The following is a 21,883-nucleotide window of genomic DNA, read 5'->3' as shown; positions in this document are numbered from 1 at the left end:
AGAGAAATTCGCATCTAACCACCATGTTAGCTTTACCTGTGCTGTCAGGGTTAAATATACAGGGAAGTTTTAGAGATAATTACGCTTGCTTCTACACTCTATTTTGTTTCAAATTATACAGTTCATCTCACGGCGATTAAAGCCTTCTCTCACGTTCAATGACATTTATTTTTCCGCCGTCCGCTGCCGTCGCCGTGGTGTCCTGCCGTGGTGTTCCTGTACGCATGCGCAATACGTCCCTGCAGCTGCCAGAGAACGGTTTGGAGGAGGTTTATCTTGTCAGCGTACTATCTTTGTCTAGATCAACAGCTGGGTGGAACTCTGACAAAAAAAAAAAAAAAAGAAAAAAAGTTGCTTCAATGACATTTTCTGTGGGGATGGAAGTCTGAGTGCGAGACAAGCTAGTTGTAGGGCCAAGTGTTTATATTTACCGCCGTGCCATGGATTTTAACGTTAAGCGGTTAGCGGCAGACGCCGGTACTTTCCTGAGCCGCGCGGTACAAGTAAGTTCAACCGTCGTGGAAACTGTTGCTAACTAACGTTAGCAGCGTTAGCTCCGTAGCTAAACAGTTACCGTTTCCGCGGCTGCTATTTTGTAGCCAAGTATCCTGTTATCACCGGATAATATGCCTCACATCCCACTAAGTTAGCTGTTGTTACACTGTACAGTGTAGTTAAGCGGCATGTATGAATCTCTTCTCGACACTGTAGTTGTAGTGTTGTTCAACACATCCATCAATGCAGGCCTCGGAAACCATTAGGAAAAGGCTACAGCTGCTATATGCTGGCAACAGGAACTTTATTAGTTGGCACCTTCCCTCAAATATGTCATGCCACATGAACTATGAATTATCTCGAGTGTCACTTTCCTAAGCGTAACGGAAGCCTCGGTGTATTTTCTTTGTCAGTTCACAGAAGAGAAATTCGGGCAGGCTGAGAAGACAGAGTTGGATGCCCACCTGGAGAACCTCCTGGTCAGAGCCGAGAACACCAAGCTATGGACGGACAGGATCATGAAGCAGACAGAGGTCTTACTACAACCTAACCCGAGTACGATCTTACTTCTTTTCGTTTGTGATGAGCACACAGCCACGCTGATTCCACCGTGATGGTCATTTACCTTAGCAACCAGATATTTAGAAACCAACTGGTTCTGTGTTATTGGTTCTGGAACTTTAGATTAGTGTCTGTATGTGTTGCTTTTCCAACCTACATCCAGTTGCCAGTTCATTAGGTACACTAGTGAAAAGAATGCAGTTTACAACATTTGTTTGAAATAACTGAGAGAGCTGTTTATTCCACAAGTCTCAGTTATTTTGGCGATCCCATTGTAGTCAGTAGACTGGGCTTCAATCGCAGGAACACTTTCGCGTTTAGTTCAGTCCAGTTCAACAACGCCACAAACTACATCCTTCACAATGGTTGTGGTGTGGACTCGCCCCCTTTCTGATTCCATTTCTACACGAACGTTACACGTTATAACACCCATGAAGGGGGATTTAGTGCACTAGTGTACCTGATTACGTGGCAAGTGAGCGTACACAATGCTGCACTGAAGAATCTCGGCGAATTCCGAATGCCTGAATTTGAGAGATGTGCGTGTTGCCTAGTGGGGGTTGCATAGAAAAGGCCTGACATCTCTGAGATGATGTTTGGTGTTTGGTATACATCAGGGTGTCTGTGAGGTTCGTAGGCTCAGCTGTGCACCCTCTTCATTTCACACCATGATGCCACACCGCTGCAGCACCACCACCGCAGCAATAGGCCCAACAAACACAGACAGACCGCCTGGTGGGTGCAACCTCGTGCAACAGTCTGAGACGTGGATTTATTCTTTTCCTGTGGTCACATGAAACACACAACAGATAAGCTGCGATCACCCCATCACGCGACGTTGCAACATGAAACAAATCGAATCCGTTTCAGATTCGTGACTCCATCCAGCCATAACAGCGGTCGTTATGAAAGCTCCCGTTTGAATTCACAAATGTCAGGCTGTTCGCAGCTTAATTGACCAATTCTGAGGTCGCTTGCTGCGTTTGGCTTCCTCACTGTAGTCTTATGACTCTGTAATTGAGTTTTCCCGTTGCCATCTGCAGATGTCCGACTAGAAGAATTCGTGTACGAGAAACTGGAGAAAAAAGCCCCCACGCGTATGAACAACCATGAGTTGCTGGGCCAGACCCTGATCGAGTCAGGAAATGAGTTTGGTCCTGGAACTGCCTACGGTGAGTGTCGTGCTGCGACGCCTGACGTGCTCAGAGTGCCAGTTGATGATGTTAGACTTTGATTTAAGTTTGATTTTATTTGTGGAGGCTAATGCACCTTAAAACATTTTTCATATAAACTCCACAAAGACTCCCCAGTTCATACAATAAATTATATGGCTGTTTTGTTGCTGGGCAAGCTAAAACTGACTACAATTTTGGAACAACTTCTGTAATGATTTTAAACTTCACTATGATCTGATCTTAGTCCTGTTCTACCGTACTTGTGGCCGTAGGTTTTAGTGACATAGAACAGATATTCAGACTAAAGCATTCAGGGCTTGCCTCGTTAAACAGCCTCCTGTCTGTTTTTGTATTGGGAGTGATCTTTTGTTCCTACTTCCGACCGTTACAGGAAACGCTCTGATAAAATGCGGCGAGACGGAGAAGCAGATCGGAGGGGCAGAGCGAGAGTTAATCCAAAGTGCTGCCATCAACTTCCTGACGCCTTTCAGGAACTTTCTGGAGGGTGACTTCAAAACCATCCTGGTGATTTGAACCGCCTACTATGAATCACTTTCACTTTTCTCTGGACTTGGACCTTTTCTCTGGAACTAATTCGCAGCACGTTTGGCTGCCGAGTGTAGACGAGTGTACCTTTGATCACTGCCCCCAATCATTACTGGCCACCAGTCGGAGGTCTCCTACCTTCTGTCAAGCCCAGATGTCCTATGTTAGTGTTGCTAGTTTAGACAAACAAAAGCAATGTAGGGTCTGTTCCCACATCATTTTTTTTTTGTTATTTCCTCTGCTGTATCTACACTTGTTGACTGTACATTCTTCTTAGTTTCAATGCTGAATGCTTACTGGTTTTTAGATGTTTTTCAGTGTAACACATGTCACATTGTTATTGTTTGTCTAACCTAGCAACAGTAACATAGGAAGAAAGGCCTCGGCAAAAGGTTGGAGCCGCCTGGTTGGTGGCCTGCAGACCAATCCGACGGCAAAGAAAGGGTCCAAACTCACGTCAACATAGAAAATTGTTAAAATGTTAGTAATAGCCTGATTTGTGTTGCCTAATGTGTGGAAACACTAAAATATTAAAGTCTTACCTGCCACAAAGTACCTTTGTAATTATTAGGCAGCATAAGACATTTAATCACACGTTTCACTCTCATTTTACTATGAAAGGCCTGTAAGGAGTGCAGACACACTGTGAAAACTTGACAAAAACTGATGTTTATTTGCTGTTTAGAACAAAGTATTGCATCTCTGAGGGTTTTATTGTGTTGTGATTTGTGTCCAGAAAGAGCGGAAGCTGCTGCAGGTCAAACGCCTGGATCTGGATGCGGCCAAAACCAGGGTAAAGAAAGCCAGGATGGCTGAAGCTAGAGCTGCAGTGAGTACACACACGCACACACACACACACGCACACAGGCATCACTTTATACGCTACACTGTCATTTATTTTTCTGTAATTCGGATTAATGACCATTGTGCTTACTCTGAAATCATTATCCGACTTCCTTTTGGGGGAAGAAAAGCTATCAGGGCGTATCCTGCTGTCCCTCCGCATGAAGTCACACAAGGAACGATTGCCACATTAAGTTACACAACTTACTGTGACCATTTTAACTCCTGTGACTTGCAAACAGTCACATGAGAAACTATGGGAAGTGTAGAGTTCCTTTTTCTCGTCAGTTGTTTTCAGTTTTCTCCCGTTTTTTTGTGGACGTCCGTGAAACAATTCAAATGTGCAACGTTGCGTTCCATTGCTGAAACGCGTGCGTTTGTAGATCGAGTTCTCATCTTTGTGCCACATTTGTGTCATTATAAGACACGGTTCTAAACAGTTTGGAGAAACACCATAGTTTATGTGAATGAGGCCGACGTGGGGGCTTGAGGCCCTGTAATGATTAATGAAGTTTTGTTTATGAAGTGTCTCGTGCTCTGGAAATGTTGCAATATGTCGAACTTCATTTTTCAATAATGCTGACCGAAATTTGTCCACATAAAAAATATTAACTGACAGCTCGTCTTAAACGGTCTTTAAGACTGAATATTGAGTTGACCGTGTGTTAAGTACAAGACGAGCCAAGCTGAGAGTCATTTTCTGGCGTCGGGCCGTCGGTGAGTGTTTGTGATCCTAGCGTTTCCACTGTGTCCTTTGCTGTTGGCACTAGTCGGACCCCTCTCCATCAGCAACGGAATGAGTAAATAAAACAAATAAAAGTTCAAGGAGCACAGAGAAGACTTTTCTCCCTTTACATCTATATCTAATCTCAACATTCACATACACGAATATTTTCAAAATGGCATCATCACCTAGAATTATTTATTGAGGCGAGATACGTTCAGCGGTTGGTTAACGTGGAAGCCAGAGGAACTTCCTCACCCACAAACCTTTTTATTAGTCTGGAACCCCTCATTTGAAATGTGATTATGCTCCATCAAAAATCTGCCTGGCAAATCAAATTATTCAGACAGGCTCTATGTACCTGTTTATGTACACATTCTGATGAGATCTGAGTGTAGCTATCCCAGGCTAACAAAGAATAGCTCATCAGCTTCTCAGCTTATTGTATCTCTTTTCGTTTCCATTATTAAAAGAGAAATACAGACTGCTACTGCCAGCTCCGGCTATAGTATGTGTCAGCTGGTTTCTCGATCTTTGCGGTGCGTTCAGGTGCAACCTTTTGCATCCCCCGCCCGTACTGAGAGCAGGACGTGATGGGTGTGCCCCTCAGGAAACAGATTAGACGTGTTCTCAATTAAACTGTTGATAGTCTACAACTGCTAAACAGAAGCAGTAAACGGTGTCTTTAAAGCGGGTAATATCTCTGCAGAGCTTCAGAGCATCCACACAATTTCAGTGGCTTCAGAGCACAATTTTCCACAACTCCAGGAAGAAAACGATGGAGATGAGATTAATTTGCACCTCTTTAACGGACCATTACGCCGTTCCCTTCGACGTATTCAATCTTTTTATTTAGCGCGCCCAAATAGCTGGGGCGTCCTGTGGGTATCCGCTGAGAGCGTGTTTAATCGCAACAAACACTTTTGTGTCCTGTCAACAGCATCTGAGAAAGCCTGCCGCCTAAAGACGTGACATGTAAACAGCGTTTTCTGGTTTACACCAGCAGCAGTCCTCCTTTAATCTTCGACGGTGTCACAGTCATATATGGAGACGGTGTCACACAGATCGGGGGTAGGGTTTGGTCGCATGGAAAAAAAAAAAAAGAAAAAAAAAATCTGCGCGCTGAACTGTTGCAGTCGTGCCGATTTGTCAAAGGGCTGTTTCGCTCTCACACAAACACAGATTGTAACGATGTGTTGTAGCCGGCTGTGCAGCAGCTGTAGCTCTAACTTACTGTGTCACTGTTTTCAAAACGCCATGCAGCAGATGTGAGCGGAGGAAGTGACAGAGGTGAGTGGAATGTTGGAGCCATCTTTAAAACTGAACACACACACACACACACACACACACACACACACACACACCAAACCCCATGGCAGTAGCGTCGACAGCTGCTGACCATCCCCGTCTCCATCTCCCCGGTGACACATACTGTTGCTACGTCGAGGAAAGGCTCGAATCCCCGTGGACGAGTCCCGCGAGAAGCAAGGCTTCGCTTCCTCCGCAACTTTGCCTCGGCTTTTAATGTCGGCTGCGGAGTGTGCGAGGCAGCGAGGCCATTGTGCGCATGTTTATTGGAGTCTTTCAGCGAGTCTCAACAAGCCATTATTCCCGCAGGTCTTACGCTGAATGATCTGGCTCAGTGTGAGGAAGAGGAAACATTTCCCCCCGCGACAGAAATGTCTTGTTCGATTGTTCTGTTCCCTGTGTTTCATTTTGAGTCTCTGTTCCCATTAGTGCTGTGTGTCTTGTTGCATCTGTCTTTCTTTTTGATTACTGAGCCATGACATGTTAAAATCACAGCTATAGCCTGAACTATATTATTTTTATTATAAGGTGATCCTTTAATTCAGGGGTCTTTAATGTTTTTCAGGCCAAGAACTCCCAGACTGATGGAGATATTAATACATTATTATTATCAATATTAAGCTATTCAAATAATACACAGAACATGTGCAACAGTGGTGTGTTTGAGGGGTAAATATATATAGATATATGTGTGTGTGTGTGTGTGTGTGTGTGTGTGTGTGTGTGTGTGTGTGTGTGTGTGTCTAATCAACCAAAGTACCCCCTTGGACCCCCTAGGGGTCGCGGACCTCCTGTTGAAGACCTGTGCTTTAATTTATCCAACAATGAGGAAACTGTAGTTTCATCTAGTCAAAGCACAGTGGACACAAGAGAAGGAAAAGTAAATGCTGAATCAACATAAAAAATAGCACGTTTAGCTTTGACTAATGGTGAATTTATATCTTCAGTTTATTTTAACCATTTTTACACCTAACTACTTACAAATGCTTTTCATTAAACGTCAATTGTCCGTGCTGAAGGAAGCTTTAAGAAGCTATTCAAGCACTGAAAAGATTGAATTATTCTATCGTCATGTCAGAAGTGCCAACACCTGCTTATCTAATATTATATAACAAAAATGAGAATATCAACAAATTCACTTTTCACATTTCTTTTGGTCTGTACCACACTCTTAATTGCAGGTATGCGTTTCTTGTTGTTGTTTTTCTTGTTGCGGTCACACAGAACATTTTCTCTGCGCCGACGTTATTCTCCCACATTAACAGAATTTCGTGTTTCCTCCTCCTCAGGCAGAGCAGGAGCTGAAGATGACCCAGAGCGAGTTCGACCGGCAGGCAGAGATCACCAGACTGCTGCTGGAAGGCGTCAGCAGCACCCATGTATGTAGCCCCACCCGACTGAGTAACAACAACAAATAACATCCGTAGTTTTTAGTCAACTTTTCTGGCTGTAAGTAATTCAGACGGTCTGTTCCAATCTGAGAGACTGATGGCCCGTGTCTTCGTGCGTTGCTAGGCACACCACCTGCGCTGCTTGAATGACTTTGTGGAGGCCCAGACTACTTACTACGCACAGTGTTACCAGTACATGGTGGATCTCCAGAAGCAGCTTGGCAGGTGAGACACCACTGTTAGCTCTCACTTCTTTAGTCAAGAGTGGCTGCACACAACTGTCACACTGGTATCACACTACATCAGAGGTCTTCAGTGTGTTTCAGGCCAAGGATCCCAAACTGATGATAGATTAAGTAGAGACCCTACTACCTACTATACGTGTTCTATATTAAACTCAACCTAGTGCTATTTATAAATGTACATAATTATCATTTTGCATTCAGTATGAAGCTATTCAAATAATACACAGCTTCAGATATTCATTTTTTTAATTTCAAACATGTAGTGTGGCCGTGCTACTGCCGGAAACATGTGAAATAAACAGCGTGGCTCAGCAGTGATGGGGGCGGGGCCTACTGTGTGCAGGAGGTTTAGACTGACAGGTCTAGTGTGGAACAGTAGCTGCTGAGGCAGCTCCTGTATGAGTGAAGAGCTGAAAGGACGATAACAGTTTCTGCCTCCATTTATCCCTTAACTAAAATATGTTGCATTCATGTTACTGTGTATTTTAATCAATTCAACTTGTGGGTGAAAATTTAAAAAAATATATAAAAAATGTCTATTCAGCCACGTGCTACATAATCTGACAGATTTTCCTGATAGTTTTAAAAAAAAAAATGGGTATGGTTTCATACTGTAGCTTTAAAGGAACATAATATGCATCTGTGCACATTAGAACTGTCCACAAACAGCCTGTATTTCATTATTAGTGTGTGTTGTTATTGCAGGGAGCATCAAGTCATTGCAGTTTGTTCTTATTTGGCAGATTTTAGTCACTTCTAGAACAACAAGTGACGTTCTTATCATCCTTTTGTGAGATAAAATCAGAAGAGCAAGTTCACATATGGCTGCACAGAGTTCTCACCTAAGAATGGGGAAAGATACATAACACTCAAATTGCACTGCAAAACAGCTGCAGGCGTCGCTGGGTTTGCACCACAATCTAGCAGTCAACGCCACGGGGGGCTGCGCCGGTGAAAATATTTACACTTGTGCGCTGGTGTGTCTGGCCGGCGGTGTTGAGTTTTTCTTGAAACGTGGTGACGGGAACCGAGCGGCTCGTGTTGGAGCTGAAGTCGATAAATGTGGATGAGCAGTTACTTTCACTGAAACCACAACAGGGAAAAGAGAGAAGACACCTCAGAGAGCGGTGTCTAGGGGCCAAGGCGAGACAATCCAACACAATCTGGACCAATCACAGCTGTTTCCGTCTGCGTTTCAGGGACGTTACTATATCATTTATTATTTCTATATGCTCCGCCAGTTTCCCCTCGTCCTTTTCCAACAACAACCAGTCATCGGTGTCGGGCGGGGCCAGCATCTCGGTGCCCACCATACCGGTGTCTGCCTCCCTGCCCAGCGTGTCCGCCGGCCGCGGCGGCTCTGCGGCTTCGGGCGGCTTCAACGAACTGCGAAGCTCCAACGGCAGCCGCAAGGCCCGGGTCCTCTACGACTACGACGCCGCCAGCAGCAGCGAACTCTCCCTCCTGGCCGATGAGGTGAGCTTCAAATAATCATCGTTCTTTTGCGTTTTACCACTTTTGAGAAAAGCCATCAAGAGAGATGCGATCATTTCCTTGTTAATTCGTGGACCGGTGTGTCTGATAATTGCCTTTTATTCTTCTCCAGTTTTTCTAAAATACAGATGAACAGTCTTAAGTCTGAATGTAAATGTTCCTCTACTGTTTGACCATCCAGTTTTAACGACATGATCCCCTGTAGCAGGGCTGAGGCAGTTCCTTTACAGTCGCCTCAGCGGAAAATAAGCCCCTCCCTTTCCTGGAAAAGCCCTAAACGGTCCATTACAAGCTTGCGGTTGATTAACAATGATCCAGCATTACCTCATTTCTCTCAACTGCTTACATTCAGGGAAACTTCTCCAGCCCTGTACTGCAACCGCGTGATCTGCGCTGTCTTCTATAATAGCGGGATTTACTGTGATTTACTTAATGCCACAGTTGAGGAATGTTGATAATAGGATTTGACCTGGAAGATTTAACCCAGTAAATGCTCTTGGCTGTCCCTCCAGGTGATCACAGTCAGCAGCGTCCCAGGCATGGACTCAGACTGGCTGATGGGCGAGCGGGGCAGCCAGAAGGGCAAAGTGCCGATCACCTACCTGGAGCTGCTCAACTGAGACCCTCCAGCCCTCCGCAACGAGCTGTGATCTCATATTTATACCGTGTCCTGACTTTCCCCTCCATTCAGCCGTTTTAGAGTGAGTTTTATTTGTAAGAAGAAGAAGAAGACAGAGGAGGAGTCTCACCTGTAGCAGACTCGAGCTGGAGCGAATAAACCCGAGTGAAGGGAAAGCCAACGGACCCATTCCCCTCATTTGTTTGCAGTACATTTTCTAAAAACCTGCTTCCACGCTTTTGTGTTTGATGCCATGCGACCTGAAACGTGCGCCAGAACATCTCCCAAAAAATTGATTTTGTTTACGACTTGTATATCTCAGACAAAGACCGACATGCTTTTAAAGTGTTTTTTTTTTTTATTCTGTCCCCCTCATTAATAATTCAAGTACTGATTTTCTAAGAATTTCATAAAAAAAGAAACCTGCACTTCAATTTGAAGTGGAGATTGATGCTGATAATTTTTATATCTTATTTTATTATTGATGATCTTAAAATGTGGTAGCTGTTATTGGTGCTTCCTTTTTAACAGTAGCGTAAGTCCATTCACACAGAGCCTTTCTGGACAGCGAGTTCAACGCTATGTCAGTGCCTTGAGATTGTTGAGCAAAGCCGTGTGAGATAAGCCAAGCAGTTATGAAGTAACAACACGTTTCATATCACGGTTTTATTGGAGCTACACCAGCAGACTCTTTGTTAAGTATTAAACCCTTTAAATCTGCTTTTCCACATTTCAGTTGAACATATATACATTAGACAACAGATACTGTCTGTGATCAATTGAATAAATAGCATATTCTTCAGAAAATGTGTTTATTTCTCTGGTTTTCAGTCGACTGACTTCCCATTAAGGTAAACTTACTTTATCGTGCCTGATTAGTTTCCCCCTGAACTTGCATTTCAACATGACGTCGCCATTTATGTTTCCAAACATTTTGTTACATCCTGGGAGATTTAAGTATATTATTGCGCCGCTGCTTTTTGTTTTATGTGTAACTGATAAGACTGCATACAGTTGTAAAATAAATATACAATAAGATGCTTTAAAATGACTGTTTCCCTTTTGATTTTCGGGCGTGCGTGCTTACTGATTACCACCAGAGGGCAGGAGAGGCAACAAGATCAGTCAACCGTGAAATGTGGCTGGCTGCGTTTTTGGTGCCACAACTAAGGAAATGTTCTTATTACTATATAGTGTCTTAAATGAGAGCTGTGGGAAAGCTAATTTTTTTATTTTTTTTTTAAGAATAATGTGTGTAGAATGAAAATATTAAAGAATGTACAAATCAAGTTAAACAATTAAAATAGTGTAACGGGGGAAAAAAGGAAATGAAAACTACATTTTTAAAAATAATAATAATAATAAAACTCCTTGCTCAAGCAAGTACGTATCTATGACATTGTTTTGTCTCATAAATTCTAAGTGAGATCTTAAGGGTACCAAAAACGGCTCCAGACGTGAAACGCACAAGATTTCAAATGTGCTCTTTGTCTCAATTCGGCACAGATTAACTGTTGCTACAGACGTCATGTGACTGGTACTAGAGGTCAAGTAATAATGCTAATGTAGTGTTTGTAGTCTGCTCTGCTCTGTAACGCTTTGGATCTTGTTTGATACATAGACTATCTAAGAAGAAGATCTCAGAATGCTACGTTGTGCTCAGATCATTTTTAGGACTCCTTGACATCAAACTCATTTCTCGGTTTAGTTCACGGCGGCAATAGTACTCATTCCAATAAAAAATAAAATAAAAGGTCTGCCCTGGTGTTATTTTGGGCCCTATCCCAACCCTTTCACCCCACTAGCTTCCACAGCCCTCAGTGGAGCTTCTGCTGCGCTAGCAGCTGTGGAGCAGAATCCCCAGGAAGTCAGTCACGTTGCTGATCCAGTTGAATTTCTTCATTTTGAGATGATTTAAAGGGTTACCCAAGACATCCTGAACTGCAAAAAACTAAACTGTTGCTCACTGTACTTGTCTTCACAACTCCTCTGTGGCGCTATAAAACGAGCCTCTAAAACCTACAGTTTAGACGCATTAGATTTTTATGATAACTTCTATAGTAACGTCTGTACAAAGCCCTTCCTGTTTGAGCAGCAAGTCCAGCACAAAGAACCTCATCCTTGCCTGTCATACAAGCAGGAAGGGTTAAGAGGAAGTGAAGTTTTGCAAAACTCCACTTGACTAACAAGTCCCCTGTACGTCACATTACAATACCTGGAACAATATTTTCATTTTCCAACATGCGACCATTGATGAAACTCCGTAGGCACTGACCTTAGTAACCCGTGACACCCAGTGACTTCCTGAGCATAATGTGAGGCGAATAAAAAGTTTTATTTTAACGCGTGTCAGATTTAGGTTCCTTGGAACAACTGACACCAAACTAAAGCATCATGACACGCTGATACTGACCAGATGAACACTGGTCCTAGGAAAGACAAAAAAACAAAAACAAAAAAAAACATCGTACATGATCCTGGGTTCCCGAAATTGCCACATATCTAATCTTTCACAAAAATAACCCCACCCAGATATATTAAGTCAGACTTGGCCAATGATTTGACGTGAGTGATAGCATGCATGTGAAAAAGAACTTCCTCTTTCATTAGACCTAACTTTCTTTCAGATGTTGCGCAGATAAACACTTCATGACATCTGCCACTTCAGTCCCTTCAGCCCTCGCGAGCAAGGCTTTCATGTCTCTACTGCAGAGGATGCGAAAACCAGCTATGCTTCGAGGGCGAAATGTTTAAGGTGCAGATACATCAAGTTTTTTTTCTTTTTCTTTTTTTTTTCATTTTCACCAGGGACAAGAGTGTGAGAAAATGAAGCCTGGATACTTATCTGATATGTTTGCTGAAAAGGCCCGTATACACAGATGCAGATAGCCACAAAATTATCAGTTTCTCAAAGACGCTCAGAGGGCTGTATGTTTGTTAGCTGTTTGGCCAACAAACTGACAAATAGATGTATTGAGTAGAAACATTTGGGTCCCCCAGAGGACGAATCACGCACTCTTGTCACCAAGCAGTTCAAGTTTTGTAATAATCCATCAAATATGTTAGCTTCTATTACATGGACTGGAATAAAAAGGACTTAAAAAAACATATTCTCATAATCCACAGAGGACTAACCCTAACCCTAGCCCTAGCCCTGTCCCTAGCCCTAGCCCTAGCCCTAGCCCTAAACCTAACCTTACTTAACTTAATGACTGCTTGTTTTGTATATTAGTGTGAGGCTGACATCTGTGGCACTGAGTGGAATATTTTAGCAATTATGTGTAAACTACAGCAGAATTTGGCACAAGCATTCATGTCCACCTGAGGATAAACTGTGAGCATGTTAGCACTTAGTTCAAAGCCCTACTGTACCTTTATATAGCCTCACAACGCCTGGTAGACTCATTGTTGTCCTGTCCCTCCTTTCCTGCACAGTCACATGGTTTTAACTTCCACTTGCATATGTTTTCTGCAAACCTCACTTCACCTGTTCACTCAAGGTGATACAACATGGCTCACAGTTTATAACTAACCCAAACACCAGAATTGTGCGAATCTGCCACCTCTTCATTGCCGTCCGAGAGACATTTACCTTCACATGTACAGCACACGTAACCGCTTCTGGTGGGGCGTGTCCAGGTGAACTTCATCTGGACTTAGATGTACCGCAGTGCACACCTGCTGTCAGGAGACAAGCCAAATGAATCATATTTGACCACTCCAGGCCTAATTTCACTTCTCCATTTGCATTTGCATCTCTCTGTGTGAAACTGTGACCGCTATGTGAAAGACAAATAAACACACATACACAGGGATCATTTTCACTCAGCCACACTTGCTTACCTTTGTGGTGTATGTTTGGTAACTTACCTCGAGTACGGACCCTATAACCACAGGGTTTTTTGCAAACACAAATCGAGTTGCGTACGGTAGGATTGCAGTACAAGACGCGCATGTTGCTAACTTGATTTCATGTACGTGGTACGAGATCAGTTAACTGCACTCACGCCATGTTAATGTTCCTGCTAAGTTATTTCGGTATTTCTTTTGTGTGCGTGTGTGTGTGTGTGTGTGTGCGTGTGTGTGTGTGGATGCCTTTTACCCCATTTTATAAAGCTGTGTTTCTACTTCTATTTTAATATCGCTGACTAATCAAATAAAATTGCTGTTGGTCAACACGCTGTGACCAGTGGCAAAGTACCTTCCGCAAATTTTTGTTTTTTTTTGTTTTGTTTTTGGCAACAACTTCCTTCCCAGTGCCATCAGGCTCTCACCATTTTATCAGACCTGAACAAGCAATTTGTCCTTCTTCTTCTTAACCCGATATCTTTACTTTTCATATCAGCAGCTGCTAATTTCCTGATAGCAACTGACAACCTTATTTCACACCTATAGTTTTGTTTCTCGGAAGACTTATTTCGAGACGCCAATCAAACTGAATCCAGATGTGTCATTATTCACACTTCTTATTTATAGATTAATAACACTTGAACTAAAAGCCTGCTGACCTGAGTTGACCTCACTTACCAGCTTTTAACATTTTCTTTTTCTTTTCTTTTTTTAAATTTAACCAATTTTTCAAGCCTAGAAACAAATTCTCTTTGCCCAGTAGGTGAGCGGTGTCGAGTTGTTTTGCAGTTTTTGCATGAAAGTAAAAAAAAAAATAATGATGTTTCAAGGCTCTGACTAGGCGTCACTCTGGTTTCTCTTTTTATGTTCCAACCACCATGACCCTGAGCATCACCACAGCGGTATTTTGGTTACTTTCTGGTTAGGCCTCTAGCACTCTGCATGATCTACCTGCCTCCCAACTCCTGAGCAACTGCACGCGTGACACACAAAGGCAGAGCAATGCGTTGCTGTTCCTTTATCTGCTATACGACACTGATGCCGTCCTTTGTTTGACAAATACATGCAATGTTTATTGTGATCTTTGCAAACGTAAATTTATTATTACATTGATACGATGTACACGGCACAGTAGATTAGCCTGGAATCAACTCTCTTAAGTAGCAACACACTGGAATTTTGTGTGAATGATGCATGTCAGTGTCACTTATGGGAAGGAAACCTCAAAACCGTACTCTGTGAGATACAGAACTGGGCAGTTGCTGCACATCTTAGCAAAACAGGAAATTTCATGTTTCCTCTGCTGCTTATAGCAACAGCTTGCATCACACTACTTCTGCATATCTCAACACACACACACACACACACACACACACACACACACACACACACACACACGTACACTCGCACACACCGAGTCCCACAAGAACGCGGCCACATTTTTACATCAAGGTATCAGGATTAGGGCCTGGTTTTGAAACCGCACTTCACAGAACGATACACGGCAGCGTGCAAAACAGAATACTGTACCTCTTTGTTTATAGACACTTGAAATCAGTTGAGTTTATTTCCAATATTTCTCAATAATATACTGTACAGAAGTTAGTTGTGTTTAGGGTTTATAAAGTATCAATAGGATGTAGGTTTCAAACACTTCTTTTTTATCGATTTTTGTAGCATTTTGGGCTTGAACATGAGAAAACCGATGATAGAAATTCCCATACACGTGAGACAGATGGGTAATATGAGCAGGATGTACCAGAATATAGATTCTTCACCGCGTTCGTCACACAAAATTGACTGGGGGTGCTCCATCCTGTGTATCAATTGTGAGAGGTCCTTACATTCGATGTCTGATTGTCCCACCATGTCGAGCGTCTCTATTGTTTTGAACGTCCTGAACCATTCTGTTTGGCAGCAGTTGAACGGATTTCCAGCGAGGAAAACAGTATGAAGTTTTGGGGCTAATGCATTCGCCTGACCTGAGGGAATAGTGGACAGTCTGTTGTCCCTCAGGTCGAGGGTTTTCAGGTCAAGGTCTAGAAGAGAAGGGGGAATGTGGGCGAGAGAGTTCCTTGAAATGTTTAAAAACTTCAAACTTTGGAAATAGGAGAAGTCAAAGTCTTCTATGAGAGTGTTTCCTAAACCTAGATGCTGTAATGTTTTGCTCAGACTTTGTATTGATTTGTGAGCGATGAGTCCAGGGTTGTCAGAAAGTTCCAAATGGGTCAGCGTCAGCCCATCGAATGCAGAGACTGGAATACTTGCAAGGTTGCATCCCTTAAGGTAAAGCTGCCTCAGGGATGCAAGGTTTTTCCAATCCACACAATTTGACATAGTGTCCGTTCTGATCTCAGCTTCCTCAGAAATGCAAATGTCTATGTTGTTGTAGCTGAGGTCCACTGACCGGACGCTTGGCAGGGAGGAAAATAATCCCCCAGGTAGCCACTGTAGACCATTCAGGCTCAGGTTCACGTATGTCAAATTCCCAAGTGTGGACAGTGTGTCTTCGTCTGCTATAATATCGCTCAGTCTGTTGTCGCTGACGTCCAGCTCGTACAAGCTGTCAGAGAACCGCTCTCTCGTTAGATTTAAGGTTTCCAGGCAGTTCATGCACATCTGAAGTCTGGTGAGAGAAGGCATTTTCTGGACAAATCCGTGAGGGAAGTACGTCACCTGGTTCACCCTCAGATCTAAAATCTCAAGAGAGGAGACGTCACCGTGAAGACTGTCGTCCCACAACGCAGCAGTCACATTTTTCACATACTTTATGTTGTAGAACTCAACCGTTGAGGTTGAGTTTGGGAACACATCTTTGTCGGCCAGATGCTCATAGAATCTGACCGTGTTGTGAGACAGGTAGAGGTTCTTTAAATGGCTTTGAGTGGGCAGGAAAGGAAAGAAGAGGAGTCTGTTGTCCGAAAGATCGAGCGTCTCTAACTGGAAAGTGTCATTGAGGTCTTGCCTTGAGATGAACCACTCGATCATGTTGTGGCTGACGTTGAGGACCACCAGCTGGGCCATGTGGAAGTCAGTCAGGCAGGGCAGATAGTTGAAAGCCAAGTTGAGCCGCTGGAGCTTGGGATTGCTGTCGAAGGCGCCGTCAATCTCAAACATCATGTTTCGTTGCAGGTCCAGTTCTTTGAGGTGGTAGAGATCGCTGAATGAGGTCTCATCCAGTCTCCGTAAGAAGTTTCCGGAAAGATTGAGGTACTCCAAGAAAGTTAAATTTCGAAGAAGAACTGCAACCATTTCATCATCAAGCATGTTCTCCGAAAGATCTAGAGCTCTGAGACTAGGTAGTTTTTTTAATGCAAGGCTACTTTCTTGGTAACTAATATTAAGATAGTTATTTGCTAGATTGAGGTTTTCTAAGAGTTTTGAGTCCTGGAAAGTGTTTAATTCTAGTTTTTCCAAACCATTACAAGCTAAGCCCAGTGTCTTTAGTGAGGGGTAACGAAGAAGAGAGGTGTCCTGTAGTGTTTGGATGTGATTGTTGTCAAGCTGAAGTTCCTCGATGTTGTCTGGCAGACTCGCAGGCACAGACGAGAGCTTGGCATTGTTGCATTGAGCCGTTCTTTGTATCTGCAGAGAAATTGAAAGTAGTTACTTTTAAGTTTGTGCTTGTTTGTGGCCTTTTAGTATCACTAAATGATAACTGAAGATTTGAACTAAATGGCCATCCTCATTCACAGTAAAATCAATACGTGCATTTTCCTTATTTTATGTTTTTTCGACCAAGTTCAGGAACTAATATCACATGGCTGAAATGACTCCTTCGTTCATTTGCACAGTATCAGTCAACTTCCCTTTGAGAAGGACTGTTTATTCCTACCATATTAATGCAAATACATTCAGGTTTCTACTTTTTAAGCATACTAGCAGGTTGGCTTCACGCGTGGCGAGGTCGGTCTGAAATACATCACCACTCAATGAATTGCTAACATTTGCAACCGGTGTTCAAACTCTCTAGAGAATGAACTGGAACTACTTTGGTGATTCCCTGGTTTATCTTTGACACCAGAACAGGGTATCGATTTCAATTTGACACTTATGTCACTATTTAGCATTCAGTCTTTTGGTTTTTCAGTAAATACTAAATGCATTCCTATTAGCTTCTTAAATTACTTTGTGTTTTGTTTGGAAATGTAATTTAGAAGAATTACCTAATTACCTGCTATTCATTTGGATGTTAGCATTGTCACTGTGACCGTTTTGGCCTTTTCCTGTTAGTCCTTAGCTCAAAGCTCTGCTTTGCTCTCTATTGTCTCACAGAGAAGTTCTCTGGAAACTGTAGCCTCATAGTCTCATTGACCTCACCATAAATAACTAAAATTTCAGCACTTATAAGTAGCACCATCAGTTTTCCACTTGCACTGCAATTTAGCTTGCGGGCCATCTCAAAATGTGTCTCACACACACTTATTCGCACTTACGAGCACAGAGGTATACAAGTTAAAGACAGCAAAGAACTTAAGGTGTTTTAATTTTAATAAACTGGAAATATCATATCTGAAAAGGTGTAAATTGAGGTTTAATTCCATCTTTTTTCTTTTTTGTAGCAATAATTTACATTTTATCAAAATCTAAATTCACCATGAATGTGTTATAGGTGTGTACAGCTTTCAACAAGAGATTTTTTTTCCTTTTCTTTTTTTTTTTTAGCTTTATGAACTGGAAAAAGCGGGGGGGAAAAAAACATTTATATTTAACATTTACCTATTTAACCTTTACTTAACCTGAAGGTCCTTTGAGATAGAAATCTCTTATTCTCGGGAGACTTGAAACTTTCACATGTTTATCATCCTGCGTCAAAACAAATTACCTTCAAAAAATAAGTAATTTCACACAGGATGTTCACATCAGCATTACTAAGATAAGACTGTTTATTAAGAACATCTGATCTACCCTGAATGCAGCATCACAGTAAATTTATCCTCCATGGGGATATTTCACATTATTTAAAAGTCATACACATTCTTTGACGTGAGATTTACTGTACACTTCTATCTCTCCTTCTCAGACTCTATCGGTTCATGTTAGGGCCAAATAAAATAAGGAAAACAGATATCTTACCACCAAGCACGGGCCGTGCTGTGGATGACTTGAGACTGGCGTCAGGATTCTCCACACAGGCAACAAGCAGAGCAGGATGGGAGTGAGCCCGTGGACTGACATTTTATCATCCTTACTGCTGAAAAAAGAAGTATAGAGGGATGAGGGCCAGAGAGTAAAAGTGTAGTTGACTTGTTAACGGAGCAATGAGCTTCTAATCGATGAGTACGTGCACTGGCTCCACTCTTGTTGGAGTGGAAACGGTAGTTCTGATAATTTGTACGTGCTGACCAGTCTGGTACCACCCAATTAAAATGGAAATATATCAATATCTGAAACTTGCACAGAAAGTTGGGAAAATAGATTTCTACTCCCCCGAGTGAATCTGTTTCAACACCGCTCGGACTGTGAGTCACGTATACTGTAGGTTTTACTGATACGATGGCGGTCATCTAGGTCATTGTAACCCAAAAGGCGATACTGATACGATTTACTCACATTTAAAACCTCCCTGTAGCACTGACGACTAAAACATCACTCCACAGTGCATAAATCTTTACGTTGTTCATGTCTGCACCGTGTCGCCTGTCTCAGCCTTTAACATGTGGACATGGAAGTTGTTTCAGCTGCTTGTAAATGATATTATATTTTATCCTGAGACAGCATATTTACAGTTTGCTCAAAATTTCCCAGATTTCACTCCAACCCCACCGCGTGACACACACACTAAACACGGAGGCCTTGTGTTTCCCTTTTGCGTTGCCTTGTTAGTTGTTTAGCTGGAGGAATCCTTAAAACGCATCAACCTTTCCTTTCAATTTTTCATCTTTCTTTGTTTTCCGTTGTAATATTCCACCTCTCTTTTTTTTACGAACGCTGTATCCTTGCACAACTTACATTAAGTAACTACGCTCTCATGTACAATACACAATTCCCAAACTGTATTCTGAGAAAGAGTAGATCATTATTATTATTGTTGCAGAATACTCACTAGACATGACGCAGCCACTTTTTGGATAAAACCATGCATTCAGTGTATAGTCATAACATGAAAAAAACATCTCTTTCAATCTAAGGTCTACAGTTATATTGCGGACGGACTGCACAGATGTACACCACTGGATGCCTAAATGCCGTGAACATTTATGTTGACATTTGGTTTTGCAAGAAGCAAAGCTGTGGCAGGATTCACAATGTACTCAAAGCGAGGCGATCACAGCAGCGTCTCCCTGAAACGCAACCAACGGCCGAACGTGTTCAACTTAAGCATTCTTAATTTAGTCAGTGCAGTTTGCCTCTTTTAGCTGAGTGTCTCTGTGTCGCTGCTCTACCAAACTAGTGCACAGTGCGTTAACTTACACTGGTGGTTAGGTGTGGATTTCCCAAGCCACTGACGGTTGATCCCCTGACCATATCGCTGGTTGACTTGCCGTTGCAGAGTGCGTACTCATGTGTGTGAAGTTCAGCTGCTTTCCTCCGCTCTGGCTGAGGCGCTGAGGCACTGATGCTTCTTTTTTTTTTTTTTTTTTTTACTATTCACGGAAGAAGGCAGGCAACGGAAACTGAGTCACATGGACAAGCTGCAATCAGAATGAGGTTCTCAAGCCGGGGCCACAGGAAGGCGAGTGCAGGCTCAACAGCTCTCAGCCAGCAGTGCACAAGAAGCTCCTCTCTCTCTAAATTTTTTTTTCTTCTCACAACGCCTCAGCGGCAGTGTTGTCGAGTAGGCAACGGGTAGCGCAACTGCTACCACAAAAACCCTGCGAGAACACACCCTTCACACCCTCCGCTCGTTCTGATCAGCCAACCTACTAGAAAGGAAACCGCTGAACACACACACCCTTCCTGCCTGATTTTCGACCTGTCACTGCAACAGTCAAAACACATATTGTACACACGCAATCTACACCGTGTCGAAGTCCCGTAAGGTCACGACGCTTGAGGGCCCCAATGATCTGACGCAAAGGATGTGTAGAATGCGAATGCTAAATGCAACTTCAGGTCACTTTGTATTTATTGTTCTGCTAAACTGCAGTCGTTAACTTGCATCTCCTTTGTAGTCCACCATGGGTGCAAGAATGGGGAATTGGGAATCAGGAAGTGATGGTGCCGCCCGTGGAGAGTCGATTGGTCAGGGGTTCCTTCCTGTTTTCAAACAGGACATCTCTAGCTCTCACTTCTGACTCTGGTGGCAACAAGACTTGCGAAGCATTTTGGTCTCATGCACCCATGCACGAGCACGGCTAGCAAGGGCAAAATGTAAATATGCAGGCTTTAAATGCTTTGACAAGAACCTGCCTTTTTGGGTGTTTGAATATAGCACACACGCATCGTGGTTAGTTTATTAGCCCTGAATGTGAATAGCAACATAACTTCCACGGGGCGCTTTTAGTTCCCGCACACTGCGTATATGAAGGAATTTAAAGATCAACTTAGTATTTTTGACTTTTTAAATGCAAATGTGCCTTCATACTAATAAAATGCTTCATACTTGTCAGTCAACTAGAACTTAGCTTACTCAACTTACTTAGCTTCAGTAGCCTTACTCACCGGCAATTATAGGCCTGCAGGCGACGTTATTTCTCTCATCTCGCGTTCTAATCAGATTAGGGGGAGGGCAGCTCTCACGCTGGACTCGTACACCCTTGTGAACATGAGTGGCTAAAGTGTGAATTTTGGACACCCTGCTCTGTTTCGTTTGTGGAGGCCATATTAAGACATGACACTGTATTGACATTTGCATTCTATTTCTGAGAGCAGAGGTAGTGTCATAAAGTCCCATGAGTGGGGGGTGGGGGTTGTTGGCAGTTTCAGCTTGACTTCAGCCTCAGCTACCAACATAAGCACTTGAATATTGAAGAGTCTCGTGTCTTTTAAAATGGTCGCGTTCATCTGATTTATAAATAGGTAGCACCGCACCGTTTGTTTCAGTATATTTTAAGCTACTGTTTAAAAGGGAACAGATACAGTAGGTCAAAAAAAGGGAAAAACCTGCTTGATTCTTGATTTAAAGCTAAAAGGAGGAAATCCTCAATCCTCTTGAGATTCTTAACTGCACATGACCAGGCCCTTCTGCGGTGTAGAAAGCATTTGCATAACGTGCACGGAACGACCGCTGCCCTCTTGTGGAAACAAGGCGTCTTGAACTGCTTTCCGACCCTGAGGCCTCCTGAGACAGTCGTGTGTCTGACATCTGAATCCAATGTTTAAAAATTAAGCAAAGCGGCGTTTTACAAATACCACAGGCAAGAGCTGGATGTTGCCTGGTTCATTAAAGGTCGTCTGAGGACGAATAGAAGAGAAAAGGAAGGCAGTAACAGCAGATGCTCATCTGTAAAATGCCAACGACAACATTGAGTGAACATGTTTGGATTCAGTTAAGTCACGTTCACAAAAATGCCTTGTTTAGCAGTAACTACCCTAAACTATCCAATGAACTCTCGATGAACCAACTTTTCACACATATGTTACCATCTAGCCCAGTGTGATACATCTTGAATATTTCTACGTCACATAATTTTCATATACACGTGGTCTGCTGCCTGTGAATTCTGCAAGTTAGTGTTGAATATATTGTA

General features: G+C 42.8%; 2 protein-coding genes across 3 annotated transcripts; one reads left to right on the top strand and one right to left on the bottom strand.

Moving 5' to 3' along the window:
* The first annotated feature begins 265 nt into the window (after positions 1-265).
* Positions 266-10,449, top strand: sh3glb1a (SH3-domain GRB2-like endophilin B1a). The gene is made up of 9 exons (XM_047568076.1): positions 266-503; positions 909-1,050; positions 2,100-2,228; positions 2,623-2,756; positions 3,514-3,606; positions 6,942-7,031; positions 7,168-7,268; positions 8,530-8,764; positions 9,295-10,449. The coding sequence occupies exons 1-9, from the start codon at positions 441-443 to the stop codon at positions 9,400-9,402; spliced, it is 1,095 nt and encodes a 364-aa protein (XP_047424032.1). The 5' UTR covers positions 266-440; the 3' UTR covers positions 9,403-10,449.
* A 3,872-nt stretch (positions 10,450-14,321) lies between these two features.
* Positions 14,322-20,222, bottom strand: nrros (negative regulator of reactive oxygen species). 2 transcript variants are annotated; one of them, XM_047568849.1, is made up of 3 exons: positions 19,665-20,222; positions 18,327-18,441; positions 14,322-16,835 (listed from the first exon to the last, which is right to left on the bottom strand). In XM_047568849.1, exons 2-3 carry the CDS (start codon positions 18,426-18,428, stop codon positions 14,880-14,882), a joined length of 2,058 nt encoding a protein of 685 aa, XP_047424805.1. In that variant the 5' UTR covers positions 18,429-18,441; positions 19,665-20,222; the 3' UTR covers positions 14,322-14,879. The 2 variants fall into 2 exon arrangements, with proteins under 2 accessions (XP_047424805.1, XP_047424803.1); XM_047568847.1 differs by having other exon boundaries at positions 18,327-18,444; positions 19,665-20,220.
* Positions 20,223-21,883: the final 1,661 nt, after the last annotated feature.

The sequence above is a fragment of the Mugil cephalus genome, chromosome 18 (genome assembly GCF_022458985.1).
Source record: "Mugil cephalus isolate CIBA_MC_2020 chromosome 18, CIBA_Mcephalus_1.1, whole genome shotgun sequence".
Classification (NCBI taxonomy): Eukaryota; Metazoa; Chordata; class Actinopteri; order Mugiliformes; family Mugilidae; genus Mugil; species Mugil cephalus.
Note: the sequence above shows the minus strand (reverse complement) of the source record. Positions and strands in the feature narration are given on the sequence as shown.